Source organism: Entelurus aequoreus, linkage group LG01 (assembly GCF_033978785.1).
Source record: "Entelurus aequoreus isolate RoL-2023_Sb linkage group LG01, RoL_Eaeq_v1.1, whole genome shotgun sequence".
NCBI lineage: Eukaryota > Metazoa > Chordata > Actinopteri > Syngnathiformes > Syngnathidae > Entelurus > Entelurus aequoreus.
In genome coordinates, this window is record NC_084731.1 from 4,555,625 (window position 1) to 4,569,616 (window position 13,992).

General features: G+C 44.6%; 2 protein-coding genes across 2 annotated transcripts; both read right to left on the reverse strand.

The window, feature by feature from the left end:
• Window positions 1–1,957: 1,957 nt before the first annotated feature.
• Window positions 1,958–3,895, reverse strand: LOC133653919 (regulator of G-protein signaling 9-binding protein-like). Its single transcript, XM_062053796.1, has 4 exons — window positions 3,199–3,895; window positions 2,842–3,061; window positions 2,573–2,776; window positions 1,958–2,441 (listed from the first exon to the last, which is right to left on the reverse strand). The coding sequence occupies exons 1-4, from the start codon at window positions 3,241–3,243 to the stop codon at window positions 2,122–2,124; spliced, it is 789 nt and encodes a 262-aa protein (XP_061909780.1). The 5' UTR covers window positions 3,244–3,895; the 3' UTR covers window positions 1,958–2,121.
• A 7,507-nt stretch (window positions 3,896–11,402) lies between these two features.
• On the reverse strand, window positions 11,403–13,810 carry LOC133653984 (E3 ubiquitin-protein ligase RNF182-like). The gene is made up of 7 exons (XM_062053917.1): window positions 13,507–13,810; window positions 12,903–13,091; window positions 12,682–12,835; window positions 12,550–12,617; window positions 12,358–12,466; window positions 12,071–12,288; window positions 11,403–12,000 (listed from the first exon to the last, which is right to left on the reverse strand). Exons 2-7 carry the CDS (start codon window positions 12,948–12,950, stop codon window positions 11,818–11,820), a joined length of 780 nt encoding a protein of 259 aa, XP_061909901.1. The 5' UTR covers window positions 12,951–13,091; window positions 13,507–13,810; the 3' UTR covers window positions 11,403–11,817.
• Window positions 13,811–13,992: the final 182 nt, after the last annotated feature.

Genomic DNA, 13,992 nt, shown 5'->3' on the forward strand with positions numbered 1-13,992 from the left:
GAAACATTGTGATAAATTAAATGTGATAAATTAATGTTGAGGGAGTGGAAATAGCAGCATGTTTGCATTCAAACACACAGTCAGTGTTGCCAACTCCTCATAAGGAAAGTAGTTATAGAGGGACTCTTTTTTTTTTATACATTTCCCACAATGCATCGCCGATATCCATATTGAAGGGCGGAAGTTAGTGAAACGCTAATTGTCGCCAATAATTTATCCAAAAATATTCATATTCATAAGGCCGACGACGTGTGCCATTGTCAACTGCCACAATCAAGGTTGGAGAGATATTCCTAGCTTGTATAGAATTTCTAAGCGTGTTTCTGGACACACGGCAAAAAAAAAAACAAGTTAACGGCGAAGGCGAGCATGGATTGTTACAATCAACCGAGATGTGACGTGCTGACGACCTCGTGTTTGTTCGGATCATTTCCGATAAAACATTTTTGAGGTAAAAAAGAATCTAAAATAAATAACAGCCCCACACAGACCACAACAAGGTACTTCGTCTTCCAGCCGACTTTGGAAAGTGAACGCTTTCTTTTCATCATCTTTTTTAATGCAATCGATTACTGCAGGTAAAGACAAAGATGATGATGATGATTATTATTGTTATATGATATACAAACCCCAAAAGCAGTGAGGTTGGCACGTTGTGTAAACCTGAAATAAAAACAGAATACAATGATTTGCACATCCTTTTCAACCTATATTCAATTGAATAGATTGCAAAGACAAGATATTTAACTTTGGAACTGGAAAACTTTGTTATTTTTTGCAAATATTAGCTCATTTGGAATTTAATGCCTGCAACAGGTTTCAAAAAAGCTGGCACAAGTGGCAGAAAAGACTGAGAAAGTTGAGGAATACTCATCAAACACTTATTTGGAACATCACACAGGTGAACAGGCTAATTGGGAACAGGTGGGTGCCATGATTGGGTATAAAAGCAGCTTCCGTGATATGCTCAGTCATTCACAAACAAGGATGGGGCGAGGGTCACCACTTTGTGAACAAATGCGTGACCAACTTGTCAAACAGTTTAAGAACAACATTTCTCAACGAGCTATCATCAAAAGGTTCAGAGAATCTGGAGAAATCACTGCAGGTAAACGATGATATTACGGACCTTCGATCCCTCAGGCGGTACTGCATCAAAAAGCGACATCAGTGTGTAAAGGATATCACCACATGGGCTCAGGAACACTTCAGAAAACCACTGTTAGTAACTACAGTTGGTCTAGTTTGCAAAGCCGAAGCCATTTATCAACAACACCCAGAAACTTTGCTGGGCCCGAGCTCATCTAAGATGGACTGATGCAAAGTGGTCTGACGAGTCCACATTTCAAATTGTTTTTGGAAACTGTGGACGTCGTGTCCTCGTGACCAAAGAGGAAAAGAACCATCCCGATTGTTCTAGGCGCAAGGTTGAAAAGCCAGCATCTGTGATGGTATGGGGGTGTATTAGTGCCCAAGGCATGGGTAACTTACACATCTGTGAAGGCACCATTAATGCTGAAAGGTACATACAGGTTTTGGAGCAACATATGTTGCCATCCAAGCAACGTTATCATGGACGCCCCTGCTTATTTCAACAAGACAATGCCAAGCCACGTGTTACAACAGCGTGGCTTCATAGTAAAAGAGTGTGGGTACTAGACTGGCCTGCCTGTAGTCCAGACCTGTCTCCCGTTAAAAATGTGTGGCGCATTATGAAGCCTAAAATACCACAACGGAGACCCCCGGACTGTTGAACAACTTAAGCTGTACATCAAGCAAGAATGGGAAAAAATTCCACCTGAAAAGCTTCAAAAATTGGTCTCCTTAGTTCCCAAAAGTTTACTGAGTGTTGTTAAAAGGAAAGGCCATGTAACACAGTGGTAAAAATGCCCCTGTGCCAACTTTTTTGCAATGTGTTGCTGCCATTCAATTTTAAGTTAAAGATTATTTGCAAAAAAAAATGTCGTTTTTCAGTTGGAACATTAAATATCTTGTCCTTGCAGTCTATTCAATTGAATATAAGTTGAAAAGGATTGGCAAATCATTGTATTCTGTTTTAATTTATGAATTACAATATGTGCCAACTTCACTGGTTTTGGGTTTTGTATATTATTATGCCTCTTAGCCAACACAGCTAAGTCCAAAGCACGGCGGCTGACAGCAGCCAGCCATCTTGTCGCTGGGGACCACCTCAACCTTCATCAGGTCCTCCAAGCTGTCGTCGGGCTCAACGGGTTCCTCTCCACCTTCCACCCACGCCGGCTGGGTGGCCTCCACGGACCAGAACAGCACCGGCACCTTCAGCTGCATGTCGCTCAGCATCACCTCCAAGCCGTCAATGTGCTGATCCAAACCAGGACTTGGCTCCTCCTCCAAGCTGGGCCAGGGGGTCTGGACGGAGGCCGCCCGGGCCGCCACTCCCACCACGCCGTCAAAACATCCTGCAAGGTAAAGAAACACACTAACACTCTTGTCATAACATGGACAGAACTTGAGTGAGGAGCTGGATAAGATTGTGGGCGGGGCAAGAGACACAGACTGCCAATCACAGCAGACATGGGTGAAAGCTTACCTGTTTTGACCAATGAGCGCCTGTCGTTGCGCTGTGTCAGCGGGAAGTGTCCAATCAAGAAGCTGGCCTTGCGTAGGTCGGACAGGAAGTTCTCTAGTGCGGACAGGAAGTGAACCCACAGCCGCTCCAATGCCTGCCTGTCCTCTGGCCCGGGGCGGGCAGAGTCATCTTCTGAAAGAAGCGCCGTGAGACGTCGGGAAAGCCCTGCAAAGAGCGAAGACATCAGTAGCTGTTGGCGAGCTCTTTGCTCGCTCATGTTTTGCTGTTACCTCTGCACATTCCGTGTGTGAGACACCTCGTCTCGCCCAGCTCCTCTCGCAGGAAGCTGCAGTCGGCCGAGCTGCCCAGCGACGCCACCAGTTGCTGGAAGCAGGAGGTCGCCTTGACCAGCGCATCCTGAGCGCGCTCGCACTCCCCGCGGTGACGCCGCCGCGCCGCCGCCATCTGGTCCAAGGAACGCCGCCACTGACTCATGACGTCTTCGGCCACCTGCTCGCAGGGTTAAAAGGTCAGTCATCAGATGAACCTCGGTGGAGCCTGAACATCTTCTTCACACCATCAGAATTTGGCGCGCCATGTCTCTTCTAACAAGCGAGCGTAGGAAGTATGAAATAAATAAGTTGTACCTGCGGGCGACGTCTCCAGGCAGCTTCTTGTTCTTCTGGTGTCATGGCGGATGTGCAGCATCAGGTTTCTGTCAACTTCTTTCGTCTCATCCCTGGGGGCCACCATTTCTTTTAATTAGCAGATGAGCCCAGCTGAGCTCCCCCCCTTCACCAGACATGTTTACCCTGAGCTCCGCCTTGCAGGCTAAGCAGTCATTAACACATGCTATTTGAGTCAGTAGTGAGCATGTCGACATATCAATAACAAAGTGAGTATTGGATCGATACTAGCGTGATGAGATTGGTACTTAAATGACTCCAATTTTCCTCACAGAGTTCATGCGAGGGCAACACACCTTTCTCTCTCTCTCTCTGCTCACTCAGGGACACCTACCCCTCCCTCAAATATTCAGCCAGTTGAAAAAAATCCCAAATGTTTTACTGGAACACAAAAATATCCACTTATACCTTTAACCTGAAATATGAATATGGCTGAATAAAATAACCTAACCTTTTTTGCACCAGGGACCGGTTTAGGCATTATATTTATGGACCGGCCTTCCACGTATGGCAGATAAATATAGTCATGCTAAGACAGAAAAAAAACTCACCATAACGTTGACTTAGTGCAGGGGTGTCCAAAGTGCGTCCCGGGGGCCATTTGCGGCCCGCAGCTAATTGTTTACTGGCCCGCCACACATTCTGGAAATGCCATTGCAAAAAATAAAAATGAACATTAAAAAAAAGTGGAATGAGGTGAAATCTAACAAGAAAAAGTTGCAATGTTGACACAAAGCTGCCATGCAGGCTGTTTTTTTTCTTTTGTCTTTCTTTCTTTTTCTTTTTTTGCCACTGCTCAAAAAAAATAATAATGACAAAAAAATCCATGTTATAATTAATTATTTTCAAAGCTCCAATTAGTTCAAATATTTCACTTTAAAATGTTTTATGTGGTAAATATTGCATATATTGTGTAGTTGCCATATAAAAACAAAGTTTTCTTTGACAAAAGAGCATAAAACAAACAAAATAATAGTTATAACGTAAAATCGACAGATATAACTGAAGTTGATCTCGTAACTTAAGTGTTGAAAGTTTAAAAAAAAAAGAAAAAAGTATCACTTTATGAGTGGGGCACCTTTTGGATCCCAAATATATTTAGTGGTATTTTATTTATGTTTTCCCTGATTACTCAAAAATATTAAAGAATTAAAATCAATGGTGTCCTGCATTATTGATATTTTAGGGCTCTAATTACTAAATACTGCATATTTCAGTTTTACTATAAAAAAAAAAATAAGTTGTTTTTGACAGAAAAGCCATAAAACCTTTTTTTTTTTTAAGTTGATATAGAGATTTACTGTAAGCGTTAAATAAAAAATAATAATACAAATTAGACTTATTTTTAACATTTTAATAACTGAGACACTTTATGGTCCCCGGGACCCCTAAAGGTAAAATAAAATAAAAAAAATCCATATATTTTGTTATGGTTTGAAAATGAAAAATATCAAAATGGCCCCCACATGCTTTAATTTTTCCGTTTGCGGCCCTCAGTGGAAAAACTTTGGACACCCCTGACTTAGTGGGAGGCCCTGGCCTTTTCCCTTTGCAAAAAATTTCTCCATAAACTTTTGTTTTTTACTCATTTTTGCTTTCTCACCGGCACTCATCGAGGGTGGACGCTCCCCTTTCCTCTCCCTTATCTCTCCTGCTTGCTTCTTTGTTTTGCCTTGTCTCTCCAAATCTAAACATTGGAACTAATTAACTGGCCTCAACGAAATGTACAAGATTTGGGGTTTTCAGGGAACCTGCCTGTCTTGACGGAGCAGTTGTTGCTGGACACACGACGGACTCTTGGGAGAAGAAGGAGTGTCGCGTGCCTGGCGACCCTTTCAGTCGAGGACGTGAAGATATCCACCTATTCACAATTATGACAACTGGACATCTGCTGATTGGAGTAAGCGTTGCTCTGGTTTGTCGACAAATTGGACGTTTCTGGCAGTCTTCAAAGTACCCCAAAGCTGCCACAAATAATTGGAGGGTGCAGGCAGAACTGTGGACACTCTTGTGATTTGGATAACATCGGACCGTCTGCCCTGCAGGATAAATTTGAAGACCAGTCATAGACAATTTAGAGTGAAAAGTAAATTGTATTTTCACTCGCATGCAAAACATTCTAACTTGGATTGTTTCCCTGGCTTCGAGACTCTCCTGAAGGACAGTGTGGCGAAGACACAACAAACTCCCTTCTTGTCTCTCATGGACACACACCTGTTGTTGTTGACTTTGGACTGACTGGCGGCTGCAACAACACCAGATACACGCGGCAGCCATACACACACACATGCATCCACAAAAAATATACGCCACACACACATACCCCACACACCCATCCAACGCCCTTGACGCGAATCCCTTAGGGGTGATGGACAAGTGGTCAGCGCCTGAAGAGCTGCAGCCTGCCTCCGTAGCCCCCACTCCCTCCCCTCTGTTGCAAGTCTCGAGTTGTATGTTGTAATATGTATATGTGCTTCACTATGGAGTTTTTTTCCCACTCCAGACTGGGCCCCCTTAGGAGCCCAGTCTAGATTGTATTTATTTACTCATCCTCCCCCAGCGTTGACCTTTTCCCCATCTTTTACGGGGCGCCTTGTGGCGACCCATCAGCGTTCCTGTTCTGTAACCCTGTACACTGTTTGTTTGTCTAATCTTGAACGGGTTTGTGCTGAAAACAAAGTTTCGTTGTACTTGTGCAATGACAATAAAGACCTACCCAGTAGTAGGCTCTTTTTTTGGCTTCAGTACCTGATGAGTTATAGGTGATTTATCACATTCAAGGACAAAAGCTTGTACAGTATATACTGTATAATTAAGTGAGAAATACTTGCCATTAGTTCCAAAAGATTTCTGTGGATTTCTATTTCCATTCTAAAAGTTATGTATTCATATTTTGTGCAATATTTCATACGTAGATACACTAATGTTAGCTTTTTTTGGTTTAATTTTCCATTCGTAAATACATCTGTTTTGCTAACTACTTGTGTAATAGGACTATGTGCAAAAATACCAGTTTAACTTACGAGGTCAAAGGAGATGTGTATTTTCTTCCTTCAGCACAATCATTATATGCAACAATTAAGCACTTCTCCGTTTGCCTTATGCACTTTACCTACTATGGTCACTTTGTTCCTGATCTTAGGTCATCAACCTTTTGGCTACGATTTGGCACCTTTAAATGGTAAATGGGTTATACTTGTATAGCGCTTTTCTACCTTCAAGGTACTCATAGCGCTTTGACACCATTTCCACATTCACACACTGATGGCGGGAGCTGCCATGCAAGGCCCAACCACGACTCATCAGGAGCAAGGGTGAAGTGTCTTGCTGAAGGACACAACGGACGTGACTTGGATGGCGGAAGAAAAAATACAGCAAATGGTGACTTCCTATCAGGAGTTTTATAATAAATCTATGAACAAGCTTATTGGTGTGTCCGGTGGGACTGGCGAAAGTTAAGTAGAAGAAAATGCAATCGATTATAAATTATTTAATGTCTCTGTGCGGCCAGGTAGCAAATTCATCACGGACCGGTGCCGGTCCCTGGGGACCACTGAGATAACCCATTTTGTTAATTGTTCATGCGGATTACAGACTTATTGCTAGTGTCATTAATAACATTACTACCATTTTATTAATAGACTTACTTTATTTTTCAATTGTGTGTAGTAAAATGAAATAAGGGAATCATTGTATTTTTTGTAAATGCACCACTTGTTCAGGGGTCCGTCAAGGATGACGTCACACGCAGTAGGCGTGCCCTAAACTGGATTTTAAACCGGAAGTAGGTATACATCATATCCGGCCGCCATTTTTTATTTTTTTTTGTAGTTTTCTCAACTTTCTAAGTCTTTTTTGCCACTTGTGCCAGCTTTTTTTTAAACATGTTGCAGGCATCAAATTCCAAATTAGCTAATATTTGCAAAAAATAACAATGTTTTCCAGTTCGAACGTTAAGTATCTTGTCTTTGCAGTCTATTCAATTGAATATAGGTTGAAAAGGATTTGCAAATTGTTGTATTCTGTTTTTATTTACGATTTACACAACGTGCCAACTTCACTGGTTTAGATTTTTGTACTACCTCAGATCGATATCAAAATTCCTGGTACCGCCCACCTCTAATTTAAGTACAATGTCTCATCAATAACATGTAGTATTTTACTGTTTGTGTCAGGACTAACTTTTACCTTCAGAAAAAAGGCTATTTTTTACTTTGCTGCATTTTCAACAAGCTTTGTCACCACTCTGTACTTTTCATATTGTTTAGCCAATGGCTGCCAGAAGTATTGTGATGTTGCGCGTCCGTCAAGCTATAGAAAAACAAGATGTATGATTGGTTAGTTGTGTGTGGCGCCAATTCAAACAGGAAGTAATGCTGCGTTTCAATTACCTCGGAGGTTGTCACGGGCTCCTTCAGCATTAGACTGTTACATGTTACATCCACAGTGCAAGAAAGGCCTACAGAAATGAATTTTTTAAATTTAAACGGGGATAGCAGATCCATTCTATGTGTCATACTTGATCATTTCGCGATATTGCCATATTTTTGCTGAAAGGATTTAGTAGAGAAGAACGACGATAAAGGTCGCAACTTTTGGTCGCTGATAAAAGAAAGCCTTGCCTATACCGGAAGTAGCGTGACGTCACCGGAGGAAGGATTCCTCACATTTTACCATTGTTTACAATGGCAGCAAGAGAGATTCGGACCGAGAAAGCGACGATTACCCCATTAATTTGAGCGAGGATGAAAGATTTGTGGATGAGGAAAGTGAGAGTGAAGGACTACAGTTCAGTTCAGGACGTATCTTTTTTCGCTCTGACCGTAACTTAGGTACAAGGGTTCATTGGATTCCACACTTTCTCCTTTTTCTATTGTGGATCACGGATTTGTATTTTAAACCACCTCGGATACTATATCCTCTTGAAAATGAGAGTCGCGAACGTGAAATGGACATTCACAGTAACTTTTATCTCCACGACAATACATCGGCGAAGCTCTTTAGCTACTGAGCTAACGTGATAGCATCAGGCTCAAATGCAGATAGAAACAAAATAAATAAATCCCTGACTGGAAGGATAGACAGAAGATCAACAATACTATTAAACCATGGACATGTAACTACATGGTTAATAATTCCCAGCTTGGCGACGCTTAACAATGCTGTTGCTAACGACGCCATTGAAGCTAACTTAGCAACGGGACCTCACAGAGCTATGATAAAAACATTAGCGCTCCACCTACGCCAGCCGGCCCTCATCAGCTCATCAACACCCGTGCTCACCTGCGTTCCAGCGATCGACGGAAGGACGAAGGACTTCACCCGATCATCCGTGCGGTCGGCGGCTAGCGTCGGCTAGCGTGTCTGCTATCCAAGTCAAAGTCCTCTTGGTTGTGTTGCTACAGCCAGCCGCTAATACACCGATCCCACCTACAACTTTCTTCTTTGCAGTCTTCATTGTTCATTAAACAAATTGCAAAAGATTCACCAACACAGATGTCCAGAATACTGTGGAATTTTGAGATGAAAACAGAGCTTTTTTGTATTGGATTCAATGGGGTACCAATACTTCCGTTTCAACGATTGACGTCACGTGCATACGTCATCATATATAGACGTTTTCAACCGGAAGTTTAGCGGGAAATTTATAATTGCACTTTATAAGTTAACCCGGCCGTATTGGCATGTGTTGCAATGTTAAGATTTCCTCATTGATATATAAACTATCAGACTGCATGGTCGGTAGTAGTGGGTTTCAGTGGAGCACTACAGCAGGTCCTTTCTACCCAAAACCATAAGACTTTACAACGCACTTACGTGATTACTGTGATGATTTTTTCGGTGGTGTGCAACACGGATGTTAGTGGTTTTTTGTTGTATTTTGTCTTCTATCTATACATAGTGAAGTAGTATTTAGTACTATTTTTGTTTGTTTTTATCATTCTTTACTTTTGTTCCTGTATGTAAAAATCTGCACTGAAACCTTGTAATTTCCCTATTGTGGGATGAATAAAAGTCTATCCAATCCTAGTTAAACCTTAATCCCTGACAACTTCAAAGAGTGTGCTAGCTACTTGATTTGCAGCTTGGGCTTTCAGCCTAGTGGCTGGCACACTAACCTCTACTATGGCGGTGTCAGTAAGGGAAGACCAGAAACACAGTGCAGGTCCAATAGACTTGGAATTACGTCCCAGCCAAGTTACGGTGTCGAAAATCATGATGGCCACATCCACGAAAGCAATTTTGCGCCTGCCTTGTCTGAATATAAACAACTGGGAAAAATCCACTCTTTCCGCAACCTTTAAATACGATGGATGATAAGGAAACACAGACGCTATTGCTTGCGATGTACAGCGTATTTACCACATGATATAAACGTAATTTACACTACCGTGACGTTAGCACAGTGGTTCTTAACCTGGGTTCGATCGAACCCTAGGGGTTCGGTGAGTCGGCCTCAGGGTTTCGGCAGAGCCTCCGCCGCGGAGGTCAAGACACACCCGACTCATTGTGTAAACAAAAACTTCTCCCTGTCGGCGTATCATGGATACCCCCAAACAATGTTCCCTCTAATTTTCCATATGCGTGAGCAAACGCAAAAACTCCTCGAGCATTCATGTAGAGCACATGTGGAACACATGTGAGCGACGTCAGACCTGCAGCACACTTGTCCCAAACCTGACTAAATAACAAGTTCAATGTTTTATTATTATAATCAAATGACAGCAGTCATTTCCATGAGATTATTTTCTAATATAAGTGTTTTGGCCCACTTACAATGACTATAACATATTGTTTTTCATGAGCTGTGTACTAGTATTATATGTCTGGGTCGGGGTCCTGCTTTGGAAATAATGTGTACCCCTTTCAGATATCTCATTTAGTTCCCACTAAAACATTCACATGTTGCACAATGAGATGTAAACATGGGATCATGTGTACATTCCTGTAACTTTCTGTTTGTAAAATATATCTTCATTATTATTTCTTTAATATAATAAATCATTTTATGATTGCGGTTCGGGTTTGGTGAATGTGCATATGAAACTGGTGGGGTTTGGTACCTCCAACAAGGTTAAGAACCACTGTGTTAGCATATACAACGTACAACAAAAGATTGTATCTGGCTGATTTAGTGTGACAAAAACAAATCAGACGTGCTAATAATTGATATTGTAGCAGCGGATATCATTGTTTACATCCAGAGCAGCCATCTTTGAAACAAACTCGGTGTCACGGCCCGGGCGCACTCCAGTACGCATTCATCTGTGTGCTGCGCTGCGTGCGCCTGCACACGCCACTCCGGCTGCAGCAGGCGGCTGCATTCAATCGCCAGTCAGTCAGCATTGGGCTTCTTAAGCCATCTCAAACATGCGTTCCGGGCCAGAACGTAGCGACCTGTTCCAGTACAGTAAGCCGAATATCTCTAGCTCTGTGCACTCTCTCTCTCTCTGTGTTTCTCCCCCTCCGTGTTCATTTGTCTCGTGTCCCTTGTCGTCTTCCAGCATCATTCCTCCGTTCCCGCGTCACGAGCTGTGTGTCTTGTCTCCCCCTATTCCCTCTGGTTCCCTGGCTGCCTCTTGGATCTCGACCTTCCGCCTGGACACGGACTCTGATGCCTCGCCTCGCCCCTGCCCTTGACCTCACGCCTGCCCGCGGACTTCCGCGCTTGCCTTGCCCCCTTGGAGTTCCGCACCTCGCTCAACACTTCCGGTAACACTCATCAGATAATCGCTACACATAGTCACACACCATTTTGGATTTGTTTCACATTCCATACTTTTGTAAATATAATAAATAGAGCTAAAACTATGTCCCTGCATTCTGTGCCGTCTTCTTCCCCGCTGTACCGTAACACTCGGGGTTGGTGAGAATGCTCCGACTTTCCGAGTCGGAAGTCCGACCTTGAGGGGCGTTCCAGTAGAAATTTCGACTAGGAACTCTGATATTCCGACTTCCCAGTACAAATGGAAGGCACAAATACAACCTGCGGCTCCCAGGACCTCCGGGTTCTTTTGCACCACAGGCAACAACCAAAGTTATTTTCCTGTGAGATATCTTTACTTTGACTTAGGTTGGCTTTTGACTACTTTATACAAGAACGAACTGCCCTCGTTTTTTTACTAGATAAAAAATAAATTCCAACTCAATATAAATGTTATTATTTCGTTTTATTCTATTTATATTGCACATAAACAAGCAGTGAATTGTTGCAGGTGAAGATCCACTGTTTAGCTTAGCTTAGCACAAAGGTTAGCAGCTAGCGCTCTTGTTTAATACTGAAGTGTACACTGCTAGCGTTACCTCCTGAGCTGATACTGCTAAGTTTCCTATGTAAACATACGACGTGTCAATCACATCGCCAAGCTAACTTCCTGTCTTTATGCTAAGCTAAACTAGCAGTCTTCTTGCAACACTTCTGCTAAGTTAGCGACAACGAATGAAGTTTAACGATTGATGGCTCAGACACATTTTGGAATGAATGACAGTCTGCTTCCCGTTGTCCTGAAGGCATCTTCTCTGATTGGCTGGCAGCATCATGAAGTTGCCAAGTTGGCGGCGGCGCATTGTTTGTCAACGTCACGGCAGCGTGCCTCTGCGTGCGGTGAGCGCCTCCGTGACCTCTTGGCAGAGACACTGGCAGAAGCCGTAGAGGACAAGCAGCAGCAGCGTGGACGGAACCAGGCTGACTAGGACCACGCCCAACCACATGTGGCCGATCATCAGCAGGTAGATGCCCAGAGGTAACGAGCTGAAGTAAACCTGCGCCGCAAACAACAACGTCCGTCAACGCTCTGGCACCGCCTGCTTCCGTATGTACAACAGCACTGACCAGACACAGCGCCCCCAGCAGGCAGCGGGGGAAACTGTGAGACGTCCAGGCGCGACACTTTTGAGCAGGCAGGTTGCAGGGCAGCGAGTCCAGGCTGGAGGGGCGGTACAGACCCACCACGTTGAGCACGCTCAGTGAGTCCGATGACGGCGAGTCGTCAGGCAGCTCCATGATGGTGATGACGAGGCAGTCCGAGGAGCGATGCGCCGAGTCGGCACCTGGTGAGACGCGGTTTTAACTTGACGCTAACTCGGAGAGATAATCAGAGCAAGATGGCGGCTTGTCACCTGTCAGCCCGCTGGGACTCAGCACAACCTCGCCGTGAACCCCCCGACGTGCTCGGTCCTGACACGACAGGACCGCCAGGATGTGTCGGTCGTCCTCTATCAGCCACACCTGAAGACGACAGGAAGTCGGCAGGAATAAGGGGGAACATTAGCGACCATCAACACGGTGAAGGAAACAAACAACAACGGCACCTCTTCATCTGGGACGCGGGTCTCGTGGCGGCAGAAAGGGCAGCTGATGATGGATGGGGAGGACTCGCCTGCACAACAAGACATGGCCGTGACGACGATGATGGCGGTTGTGCTTGATGGAGGTGGACTCACCCATGTCCACCATCCTCTTCAGACACTTGGCGCAGACTCGGTGCAGACACGCTAGCAGTTTGGGTTTACGGCTGCGAGTGTCATAGCGGTTGTAACAGATTTTACACTCCAGCTCCTCCAGCGTGTAAACCAGCGACTGAGCCCACGTCTGCACCTGCACATGTCCCACAGCGTCTACGTTACGGCGCAGTCACATTTGGAGGACCGCGTGGACGTCTCACCTTGCCTTCCATCTCCTGACTTGGCACCGCCTTCTTTGCTTGGCTCATCCTATTGGCTGTCGGAAGCAGGAAGCGGCGACGGCGGGGATTGTGACGTCACTTCCTGTGACGACGACACGGGACCGCTTTTCACTGAGGTGGTCCTGGGTGACAGGACGTCCAGCGTCCAACACGGAGACACGCGTCCATCTGCAGGCACACTTGGGTCAGCGAGCTTCCTGATTGGTCCTCATCACAGCGATACAATGTAAACAACAGCACTGCATCACACACACAATTCCGTGTCAAGGACATTTTTTTCCTCTTTTCATTACACAGTCGTACACAGCAATACACATACACACTTTATTTATAGACACAGGCTGCAGCTCTTACGTAACAGACTGGAGTTGCTATGGCAACAGCTTCACTTGAATGGCTGATCACTCAATGTGATGATGTCATGTCGCTGGCTATCGCGCATATAGGGTCTGGACAGACACGCGTGTGCGTGGCTAACTAGAGAGCTCGACAGATATGACACGCATGCAAACGGGTGTACCTAATAAAGTGGGCGCGTGTTGACTCGGGCGTGTCACGTGACTATACGCAGCATGTCGCTCACCTGATGCGCGTGCAAGGACGGCTCGTTCGGCAACTGTCACTCACTCGACGTCGCCCATGTTCGACTGCACGGTCAGTTCGGGTGACGTGACGTCATCTTCATAGTCCGCTCGTGACTCACTGCAGCGCGGTGCACGCGGCCAGCCAAGTGGCCACCGGGGGGTGTGGGGGTCGGGGGGTTATCCTGGGTTACCATGGCAACTGGTCCCCGGAGAGATCAAACAAGTGGATCATGATTGCGTTCTGATCGCTCTTGGGTACGTCATGTGTTTGTCCTCCGTGGTCACGTGACTGCTTGATGACGTCGCCTGCATGCAGGAGATCGCAAATTTCTTCCGGCGTGAGATAATTATTATGCAGAGACAAATAACAAATAAAATATTAAAATACTGTCTTGGGATCAATTGCATGTGTACATAAAATACAATACATTTTTACCATGAATTTACTCAACCTTTTCTACTTAAAAAACCCGAAAAAACATTTT